Source organism: Gadus macrocephalus, chromosome 21 (assembly GCF_031168955.1).
Source record: "Gadus macrocephalus chromosome 21, ASM3116895v1".
Classification (NCBI taxonomy): Eukaryota; Metazoa; Chordata; class Actinopteri; order Gadiformes; family Gadidae; genus Gadus; species Gadus macrocephalus.
In genome coordinates, this window is record NC_082402.1 from 8,699,943 (window position 1) to 8,711,497 (window position 11,555).

Here is an 11,555-nt window from a genome sequence, read left to right on the forward strand (position 1 = left end):
CCTACCTGCTGAGGATATTGCATTCCACCCATTGTGGTCATCTGACCTCTTCCGGACATTCCCATTGGATAACGTTGTGGCAATGGCGAGCCATAGGGTTGGCCATGGTACGGCGCCCCCTGTTGCTGGGAGTACGGGTTGTTGCTCATGCCGTACAGCTGAGAACGCTTCATCGCCATGGCGTCCATGGGCGGGACCTAAACAGACAGAGGAAGACGGTTAGGTGGAGAATTTACTGTGATGTTGTTCTACTAAGAACTTCTTTAGACACTTGTCCAAAAGAAGACTAATGGAGGATTCTTTAAAGCCATGGAAAAGATCCCTTTTTATTGTTGTTTTATTTTTATATATATATATATATATTTCATGAATGTAATCACCCTGTCTGCGTTCCTGAAACAGCATCAGTCAGGTTTGCTGCGTGTGGGTGTGGGCGTGTAATGAATGTCTCTTATTTGTTGCTTGAATCAATTTCCTATGTGATACGATTTTAAAAAGGTCCCTTGCTGCACTCCACCTACATGACTTTGATCGGGCTCCTCCAGACAAGGGCACAGGGTGGTGGGGTTAGAAATGGGGTTAGAAGGTTTATTGTAAAAGTTGCCAAAAAATGATTCAAGAAAATGGTGATCCATAATGCCATGAGAGATCTCACTCCCCTCAGTGAGTGAGGTGATGTGCAGCAGGTGTGTGTTGTTGTTTGTGCCTATTTGGTGCCTGTTTGTTTTTTATTGTATGTACCAAGACTTTGACTTGAGGGGGACATGATTCTGAGAAAGAGGCAAGAAGTGACATAGGGCAGAACCGTAACATTTGAATAGTAAAATCATTGGTCAAAGTAGACGCAAAATCTCTCCCTCCATCATTAGTGGGTTTACATATTTTGTTAATCATGTGCACTCTAATAACCAAATCCAAACCGGTTGGAGAGGCTGTAGGTAAGATTTGAGAGTCCCTACGTTTCTCTGCCATTGAAGAGTGTTTTATTCAGGCACCTGTGGTGGAGATGAACTGTAGGGGATTGACAGGCAAGAGGCGTTTCAGCTTCCTTTGTCGCCATATTGTGAACATGACATTTGAATGCACAGCTGGTTATTTAACAGAGATTCTGTGCCTCGTCTACAGAAAGCTGTAGGGAACCCTCCCGTGTAACTTTGCATGGCTGACAGGTATTTGCAAATTATATCCATTAAATCTCTGGCGAGCTACATGTTTTGGGTGAGTGGCTTAGGAGGGAGGCCTCAAAAGAGGGGTGGGATGTTTTTGGTTGGATGCTTTAGAAATCTAGCCAAATCTTGCTAGTTATCCAAATTGCCTACACTAGCTTTAATATTGTATCGCAAAAGAACTCCAAATAACTTTGTCATACCATATTCCCTGCTGATTCCCATATCTTATCTTCAACAGTAATGTGAAGAAAGAAAAAAGTAAAGTGAGTTAATTGGTTTCCTTTCTGCCTCTTTTCTTTGGTCTGCATTCCCGAGTATGCAGGTGCCTCTTTGCATGGTAAATGAATATTTACATGTATATTGATCAACCGTATACATGTAAATCCAAGATAAACTGGCGCATGTCGTGGATAGAGAGTATTTATTCATCCCTGAAGGATCTCCAGAGCACAATCTTCAAGTCAAAGAGAAGACTAGCTTGAATTTTGGTTGCTGTGTCCCTGTAACTTCAAATTACGGTAGTATGATAATTATTTTTTGTTATATCTCAAATCATACTTCATCAATAATAATATTTATAAATATATTTATTTCAGGTACGAGTGTCACGTACTTATTTCAGGTAAGTCTGTTTATTTCAAAGCAATTGTACAGTTTTCTGTTAGGTACTATATCTTTATTTTTTTCTTATAAAAAGGTAAGGGTAAAAATACTAGCGCACTATGGCATCAAATGAAAAAATTCAAAATAAGCATTACAAAATAAATCAATATGCAAAAACGCACCCACACCCAAGATCTATTTTATTACCATTGCATTTGCCCACATGGAATCTTAATGCTCCCAGACTTGAATGACGCTGGGACATCTATACAAAGCTAGACAATCTTAACCTTTAGGTTCTCACCCGACCAGCGATCGCTCAGCGACACAATCAGTGACGTCATCCATAGTCATTATTGTTACGGTACATGCTGTGTAGCTAAGAAGCCATCATAAATTCCGGCTTAGAAAGAATCCCTGTTCCTGAATCCTTTGCCAAACCTTATTTCTAGCTGCCCCAAACCATGCACTTTGTCTATATCTCTAGCTATCCATATATAGATATCTACTGTATATATCTTGCTACAGCCATCATCCACATACACTCCCACATTATGTAAATAGAACAAATATATTACACACACACACACACACACTTGGGTGTATACAATGTATACCTAGTAGCTATCGAGAGTAACTTTGATTTCACTTCTTCAGAACTATGAGGTCCAGCGGTCTTGTATGCAGTTTCATTGGTAGGTAATCCACATCACTACCTTATTAATCATTGAGGGAATTATACTAAATTAGTTACAATTGGCCTGCCAGAACACTGAAATAGACGTCTTTCCTGCTTTACACATTCGAGTGGAAAATAATAGACATGTTTAACAAACATGATAATCTACTGCTCAAAAGTGGGGGTTCATTTACCCTTCAAGACTGGATTATTTAAGCCCAGACAGGAAAATGTTACTCTAAAGTATTTGAGAATTTTGTCATACCCCAGGTACTGTCATCCACCTGTTGAACATTCCTGGATGGTCAGGTATTTACAGTATATGCACCAAATGTAGGGCAAGGCATCCAGGAAGGCAAGCATTTCAATGAAACACTAGAATGCAACCTAACAAGCTATTCTGTGGTTTCAGTTCAAGTTGCAGCCCGCGTTAACGTGGCGTTGAGTGGCACGGCTAAGCAGTCTTCAACAGACACTCATCTTGAAGCGGGTCCGGCTGGGAGAGCAATCGATGGGAACGACGATCAGGACCACTATGCACACACTTGGAGTAGTACCTATAGGGAAAGAAAACCATGGTGGAGGGTCCAGCTTCCTGGCGTGTACAAGGTGGCAGAGATCGAGGTCACCGCCTTCAAAGAATCTAATATGAAGTGGATCAATGCACAAATCCTCATTGGAAACTCACCGGAGAACAATGGCAACAACAATCCCAGGTGAGACACTGGAAGAAAAAGTATCCCAACCACCAGTCGGTCCACCCTACAGTACCCTGTCGTCCGTCCAATAGTAGGGGAGGATAGTGTAGTGGCTAGGGTGTTTGACCCCCAGGCAAAAGGTAGGGCTACGGGGTGCCCGTGTGGTTCACCGGGTAGAGCGCGTACCATTAAAGGAGAAATCCGCTGTAAAATGGATCTCGGATACGTTTAGCATGAAAACGAGTTGGAATGTTCGTTTGGGAGCAAAAAAGCGTGCATAGATGCATTCTTATGTTGGCTGTTTTAAGCCGATTCTACCAAAACGCTATAAACTTGGAACGATGGGGGCATGGTAAAAACAAAATCGTTATTTTGAGCCACTTAAAAAGCTACAGGTAGCCCGACACTTCTTTGGTAGTATAATAAGGGTCTTAACATATAAAACGAGGCATTGATAACTTTGTAAGTACAGATTGTTTATTAAAAAATACATTTTATGTACACAATACCATCAGTAGTTCACCCGTCGACGCCATCTTGTTTTTAAGACTCGATAAGTAGGTTGGCGATCACAGCTTGCGTGTTGTTGACGGATGGCACAATCTCTGTGTTCGTCAATCTACTTATCGAGTCTTAAAGGTCCCATGGAATGCCCCCAGGTGTGGTGTGATTAGCTGGTACAAGCCGTTTTGGAAATCTGCCCCTTATGACATCACAGGTGTGCGTGTCCACCTAGATGTGTACTGGATAGATCATTCTACCAGCCTACCCAGTGGACTGTAGCAAACGTTGCTCATCTATCCGTCAGACATCTTTGTTGACGCCCACCTGTGACGTCATAAGGGGCAGATACCAAAACGGCTTGTTTAATTATTATTATTATTTTTTTTTTTAAACACACCACAGACCTGGGGGTAGGGCTGTGCAATTAATCGAATTTTGATCACGATTTTGATTCTTGGATCAAACGATCTCCAAATTAATAAAAACGAGTTGGAACGATTATTTTGGAATTTTCCGTTGTCTATGAGGTTTTGTGAAAACCCGGGTTAGTGTGGACGGGGCCTGAGAAGCAATCAAAAAGTTGCTTACGACGAATTGGCAAGGAAACAAAAACACAAGACCACAACCCCGACGACAGCAGGACAGACGTCGATTACAACTGATTGTTCCGTCTTATTTAATTTTCTAGTATATATATTTTATTAATTAAAAGTTTTATATAAATTACAGAACAGCTGGATACATATTTATTTGTACATTCTTTTAAATTTGAACATTTTCTAATTTTTTACTTGAACAGTTTGTGTACTGTGGAGTTTAAGAATTTTGAAAACTCAAGTTACTGTGTTTTTTTTTTTTAAAAGCCGAATCAATGCATTTTATTCAAACTCAAAAAGAATCATTTGAAGAATCGTGATTTCAATCTTGACGAAATAAATCGTGATTCTCATTTTTTCAAAATCGAGCAGCCCTACCTGGGGGCATGCCATGGGACCTTTAAAAACAAGATGGCGTCGGCGGGTGAACTGCTGATAGTATTGCGTGTATAAAATGTCCTTTTTAATAAACAATCTGTACACTTACAAAGTTATCAATGCCTTGTTTTATATGTTAAGACCCTTATTATACTACCAAAGAAGTGTCGGGCAACTTCTGGCCTTTTAAGTGGTTTAAAATAGCGATTTAGTTTATACCATAACACATGCCCCCATCGTTCCAAGTTTATAGCGTTTTGATACAATCGGCTTAAAACAGCCAACTGAAGAATACTTTTCCATGCACTTTTTTGCTCCAAAACGAACATTCCAACTCGTTATCATACCAAACATATCCCAAATCCATTTTACACCAGATTTCTCCTTTAAGGCTGATTCCTTACCGCAGCGACCGGGGTTGGATACCTTCCTGTGGTCCTTGGCTGCTTGTCCTTCCCTCTCTCTCCCATACCATCCTGTCTATCTCACTGAATTATAGTACAAATGGGTTTCCTATGTAGTGCATTACTGAATAGCCATAATGCACCAATAAAAAAAGTGCACAACTAGTATATCCTGTGATGCATAGTGGATTTCTTGGTCAATCAGACTAATTTAATAGAGATTGTCTAGGTCATATAATTTGGTGATGCAAATCTTCAAAATTTTCCTCAGGTGTGCCAACGTCTCCAAAGACAATTTAATTCAAAGCTTCCAGTGCGGGGGAATGGAGGGGCGTTTCATCAACATATACCAGCCCTGCGGAGTAGACCTTTTGGAGTTGCTTGAGGTCAAAGTGTACGGAGGTAGGACCCCAATCTACACTTATGCCATCACTAAAAGTCATCATAGGGGGACAGGGTACCAGTGCAACTGTTGGTCAACCGTTGTTAATAGCTAGTTTTCCAGTGCAGCTTATCTAATAAGTGTGCATGGCCTTTAAAAAAACATCCCACATATCAAACCCTTATCCCCAACTGCATGACCACTAAATCCTTTTGGACAAAAGTGGCAAATGTCTAAATAGCCAAATAGTAGGAATAGAATTGAGAAATTATACTTCTGGGCAGAATTGAGATCAGTAGGAATCTTTTTACCCTTCCCCCGCCCTATTTCTGTCGGCTCAGAGTTGGTGACAGTGCCTCCTCCAGCCTCGAGCACCACCCTGGTGATGGGGAGGAACGTCACCCTGGTGATGGGGAGGCGGCTGTGCTGGTCCGACGCCCTGCTCTACTGCAGAGACTATCACTCTGACCTGCTGAGCATCAGGGGCCCAGGGGAGCAGGAGATGGTCCAGCAGCTGGTGGCGCGTGCCTCCCTCCCACTGACCAGCCACCTTTGGGTCGGCCTGCACAGGTCGGTACTCTTGTGTTTGCTTTGCCTTGCAGTAGTGTCTATCAAGCCACCAATTCCGTCTGTCCGTTTGTTTAATCGGTCCGTCTCAGCTAAATCGTTGGCCTTGTTACGTTCCCGCCCAAGTGACTTTTAAAATGTCTGTACGGTAGGACCTATTTCAAAAGCTCCTGGTTTTGGATGACCGGTGATCGAATGGGCTTCACCAAATGGGAACAAGAAGACCCCCGCGCCCAACCAGAGCATAGCTGTGGTGGAATGGCCAGGATGGACCCTTCCACATGGAGCCGACGCTACTGTGATGAGCACCTTAATTTCATCTGTGTTACAGGTTGGTGTCCACTGCCTATTATATTGTTCACCTTTTCACTCTTCAATCTATACACCATGTGCCATGGGCTGTTTCTATGTTGTAGGTCTTTTCTGAAACTTTCACAAATGCTCTTGTCTTTCCATCTTTGCAGGTGGAGATGAAGTACAGGCCAAGGTGCACTTTTATAGTTCCACAAGACCACATAACCTTTGTGGTTATTAGTGTTGTTTCTGATTGCTATAGCTAGCAGCTAGCTACCTGGCTCTATCCTTATTAGTACTTTAAGCCCCTGACATTGCAAGCATGTATGTTACATTAAATAGCATGTAGGCTACATTTACTCTATTTTGCATATTTCACATCCTTCGAGATATCGAGATTGCGAGTACCATCAAGATTGTATAGGGCTTAATTAGATGAACAGTGGTGCACTGTAAATACAGCACAGCAATATTCCACACACAAGGCTGCTTGCCTTCATAGTACACTGTGGAAAGGGCCACTTGGACGTTTTGTTGAGGAATTGTTGAGGAACAAATAGTTACAAAGATGTTTACTAAAATGGGATTCTAGAGCATTTGAGAGGAAACAACTAAGGAGGACGCATGCATCTTGTGGAAAGAATACCAGAAGAGGCTTCTGTAACTTTTATGTCTTCCAATGTATACATGTGTTTGATTGTCATTCTATGCTGTATTAGGAAATATGTGTGTGTACCTATGCAGGCCTGGGCTAGATACTAGGGCCCGACCGATATTGATTTTTGAGTGCCGATGCCGATTATTTTCAGAGAAAAATTACGATTACGATTTAATCGGCCGATAAAAAAGAAAAAGAAAAAAAAAAAAGCATATAAAACGTTGTTTTTGATACCTTAAATATACTTTAAACACTTTTGACGAATATGTGAATTGAATGCAGAACCTTTGAGTGTTTTAGAATACATTTACAGTCAAAAATTAGTGTAATTTAAAATGTCAAATAAATAACTAACTCCCAATATGCTGCGCTCGTGAGCAGTGACTAACACGTGCGTGCTGAGCAGTATGCTCTCACTGTTAGAGTCTACAGTATAACAAATTAACATGGCCTGGGACCTAAAGAAAAACAGGCACAACATGCTCATACAACGCGTCTTGTGTACATTGGTGAGGTGAGCGCGCAGCTGCCTGAGCGAGCGTGCTTTCAAGTTGAACGGTAAAATTCAATCTCCTCTTTTTTACTCCAGCTAAAGTTGTTAGTTAGCTAGGCGAGTAGGAGTGTAATCTGCAGGATACTAAGCGCAATAACATTTAAAAAATAAATAAAAATAATAATAATCGGTTGTAATCTGCGTCTTTTTGGCAGATGTCGATTATTTTCAAAAAGGCTATAATCGGCCGACTAAATCGGCAGCACGATGAATCTGTCGGGCCCTACTAGATACTGCTGCAATGCTCTGTTATAAATCACCTACTAGCTTTCGCTTGGCAGCCTAGCATATCATGCGTAAACAGACAAGTCCCCTTTTACCCTTTTCCTCAAATGTACGCCCATATTACCTGATTATATTTTTCCACAAAATGTATACAATACATAGTTGTGAATACGGCATCTTGAACGCAGTAGGAATATCCCAATGCTAACATCACAGTAGGGTGCTGGTTTAATGCATATTCAAGTCAATATCATTCAGTTACCACAGGCTAGCAAGCTACCATTTTAATATCGAGACAGGAATGCATGATGTCATCTAATGCTGTGTTTACCTGATTGCCTTTATCATTTATTCTTTTTATAGTGATGAAAAAAATGAAGGGAATTAGTGAACCGTAACATGTAATATAATATATATAATGCATTTCCCAATAGTAAATTTACATCAACTATGTTCTGTTCAGCACCAACGGCATCCCTGTACAACCAAAACCCAAGTTAAACCACACATAACATAAAACACAATTAATATGGTAGTCCCAGTAATCCAGGGAGTGCCCTTATGTCGAGTTCTTCTAACCAGGGCGGGGTCTGATTGTGTCCACTTTCTGTATTATGTATACTATATTAGTACAATATTGATGAAAAATAATTCATTTTGGAAACTTCTTGACCCAAGTTTAATGGAGCATGATCATCTTAAGACATTTACCTAGCATCTTTAATAAAGCCAAGAGAGTCCATGACTTTTATAGGGAACATTTTCATTGTCATAAACAGAGAAAGTAGGTAGAATGAAGCATTGATAAAGAATAGGTAATATCATTTTTGATAATATTATGATTAATTCACCATGGTAAGGTCACCAATTTAGAGTGTAGTCTGAAGTGCGAGTTGAAAAATCGGGTTCCCATAGTGCACGACTTAATACAGATAATTCGATGTGTAATAACTTAAGTCAAGTGTACAACTCGTCACGCTTATTTCTTAACCCATGATGCATAGTAGATGTCATGGTGTGCATGACCAGGAAAATATTTTGGATAAAATTGGCAAATATCTTAAAATAAATAACAGACAGTTGGTGCCTCCTGCAGCACTCTGGTGATGGGGAGGAAAGTTCCAATGGTGGTGTGGCAACGGCTGTACTGGTCGGAAGCCCTGCACTACGGCAGAGACTTTCACTTTGACCTGCTGTTCCTCTCAATCAAAGCTCAAACGCCACCCAATTGGCCAGCCCAAATTGGCATTGTGATTATTTGATCCTCATTCTCTCTGATAATGAAGTGCGCTGGGAATTAATAGAGTACGACAAGCTCATAAACCTAACCAACTGTATATATTTTATTTCTATTCATACTTATTAATAATTTTCAACCCTAGGGAAGGGAGGATGAATAAGGTAAAGGTTCCCCGACAGCCACAGCAGTTTCCTAATACTTTTAATTCATTCTCAGTGAGTTAATTAAATTAATTAAACATAAAACCCTAGTATTAACATTATATCAAATTCATAAGTACATATAAAAGACAAGGTATATTGATAAATAAATAACGGTTCCCTGTCATTACGGCACCGCAATAAGCCCCACACAAGGCCCTAGCCTTCAAAATAGACTGGAATGGGCCACTTGTAGGTTTTGTTGTGAAATTATGTATGCGGGCGAAGACACGTGGCTAATCTACATGTGTGAAGGTCAGGAGGGGACAGCATGGCCCCCCCTGCAGAAGCGTGAGGCCACATCAGAGGCAACAAGACCACTGTGAAAAGCTCCAATACACAACATCAACCAACTCCCCTGATTAGTCAATTACCATGACATAGGTAAAGCGATTACGGTCTGAAAAGCCTAAACAAAAAGTGACAGTGATGTTTACTTAATGGTGACATAAAATACTTTGTGAGGAAACCCCCCCCCATGAAGGTTTATTTGGAAAAAAAACTAAGCGGGCGCAGATGCTAGACCCGTATGTACTCGTATGTCTACCGCAAATGACATGTCGTCAAACAGATACATGAATTATAATGATCGTGTATACTGTATATCGGAAATATTTGCAATTTTTCATGCGTGAACCTAAGCAGGCCTGGGCTAGATACCGCTTCGGGGCTCCGTTATAAATCACCTAGCTCTGCCGTGCTAGCCTTGCCTAGCATAACAAGCTAAACAAGTCACCTTGGACGTGGTGTGGAAACCAACTTTAGACTGTCCAGGAACATCCGTTGGCCGTTGATGCGTTTTGCTCGCACGGCCAACGAGTTGCGTGTAAGACTAAATTGACCGATTATATGTATCCAATAAACGTATACATGATGATGAAAAAGGCATCTAAAACGCAGTGGGAATAAAAAAAACCGAAGCCGTTAGCTAGCTGGATACATGCTAAGCCAGTCAACGTTCATTTCAACGGGTTTACAAACTTCCGTTTCACATTGAGCCGTAAACACCATATGTAATCAAATGTGCCCTTTACCTGAGATCGGCCAATGACTTGTCCGTTGTTTCCCAGGCTAATCGAGGGGTGATTCCGCTGCTGTCCTCCCCATCCATGGCTAGCTGAGCCGTACTGGGACCCCATCTCTTTACCAAGCCCCATGTTGGGCTGCTGTTGTGCAGCAGGATTGTTGTAATCCTGGTAGCCACTAGCATAACCCCGCATCATGGGGCTTGGCGATGTCAACAACTGGTTCAAAGTTGGAGTGGCACCGGACGGATGCTGCTGATTTGGCCCGGGGAACCTCTGGAAACCCCCAGCACGAGTACCACCTCCACCCGGGGAAGCTGTAGCAGCCATAGCGGCTTTGCTTTGACTAGCAGCGGTCGCGTTGCTGCCAGGGCCCATTAGGTTATTGCCCTGGCGTGAGGGACTCGCCATACCTCCATATCCACTGTTAACGTAGCCAGGTCGATAGTTCTGGTAGTGGTTGTATGGGCTGTTGTAGCTTTCGTGGGAGTTTTGAACTTGATCCATGGTGTTCTGTACCGAATGCACTATCCCATACTGGCTTTGTTGTCCGCCATGTTGATCAAAGCAAGGCCCTCCTCTTCCATTCCCATAATAATTATTAAACTGGGTAACAGAGCTGTTGTCATTCCGAGGGTTGTTGTTGTTGTTGTTGTTCGTTGATCCCCGGCTGACATGCTCGTACCTGCTGTCCATCCGCTCCTCGGGTTTGTACCGCGACGGATCCCCCTCCACCTCCTCACTTTTATTATTCAGTGGTTGATGGCGCTCGACTCGATTCCCCGAAATGTTTTCCTTTCCTCCATGTTGGCGGTTTCCACTTTCACCGTGTATCGACTGCTGTTGGTGGTTGTTTTTGTTATTTTGACTTTGTCGTTGGTGCTGATGTTCAATAACCTGATTGAATGCCTGCGGCTGTGGCTGTGGAGGTGTGCGTATGGAGGGAGGAGGTTCGCCGCCACCGCCATGGGTTTTGATTTTAGAGTTGCCAAGCATTCCCGTCGTTTCCATACCGATCACATTCAAAAACGAACCCCAAAATAGCCGGGGAAAAAACAAGTTTATCGATCTCACTCACTTTACCTTGACTTGGATCGGCACGACTGTTCACAGGACTCCGGCTAGCTGGGTGGGCATCATGATGGGTTTCTCGCTCACTCGCTCATGTGCATTATTCATTTGAAATGGTTTTCGTCTGGTATAGCCCCACCAATGGCCCCAGAACTCCAATCTATCGCTGGTTTGCTTTTTTGGCAAAACACAAAAATAGAATCCACTGTTTCTTGCAGTTTCACATCGATTTAGACCTATCTGTAGTGTGGAGGTCTGTAGCATTTTCCAGTCCGCTGCAAAAGTTTCTGGTTATTCGGGTTGACGTCA

General features: G+C 42.1%; 2 protein-coding genes across 6 annotated transcripts in view; one reads left to right on the forward strand and one right to left on the reverse strand.

Moving 5' to 3' along the window:
- Positions 1 to 11,555, reverse strand: part of arid1b (AT-rich interactive domain 1B) — a 39,466-nt gene extending 27,911 nt beyond the window's left edge. For 3 of the 5 annotated variants that reach the window (XM_060041803.1, XM_060041801.1, XM_060041800.1), the window contains exons 1-2: positions 10,185 to 11,555; positions 6 to 197 (exon numbers count right to left, since the gene is read on the reverse strand). In XM_060041803.1, coding sequence (XP_059897786.1) covers positions 6 to 197; positions 10,185 to 11,186 — 1,194 coding nt within the window. In that variant the 5' untranslated portion in view covers positions 11,187 to 11,555. The remainder of the gene's footprint in view (positions 1 to 5; positions 198 to 10,184) is intronic. The other 2 variants (XM_060041805.1, XM_060041804.1) reach the window with 1 other exon arrangement.
- On the forward strand, positions 3,004 to 6,572 carry LOC132449912 (C-type mannose receptor 2-like). The gene is made up of 5 exons (XM_060041813.1): positions 3,004 to 3,167; positions 5,303 to 5,433; positions 5,755 to 5,983; positions 6,133 to 6,311; positions 6,445 to 6,572. The coding sequence occupies exons 1-5, from the start codon at positions 3,100 to 3,102 to the stop codon at positions 6,513 to 6,515; spliced, it is 678 nt and encodes a 225-aa protein (XP_059897796.1). The 5' UTR covers positions 3,004 to 3,099; the 3' UTR covers positions 6,516 to 6,572.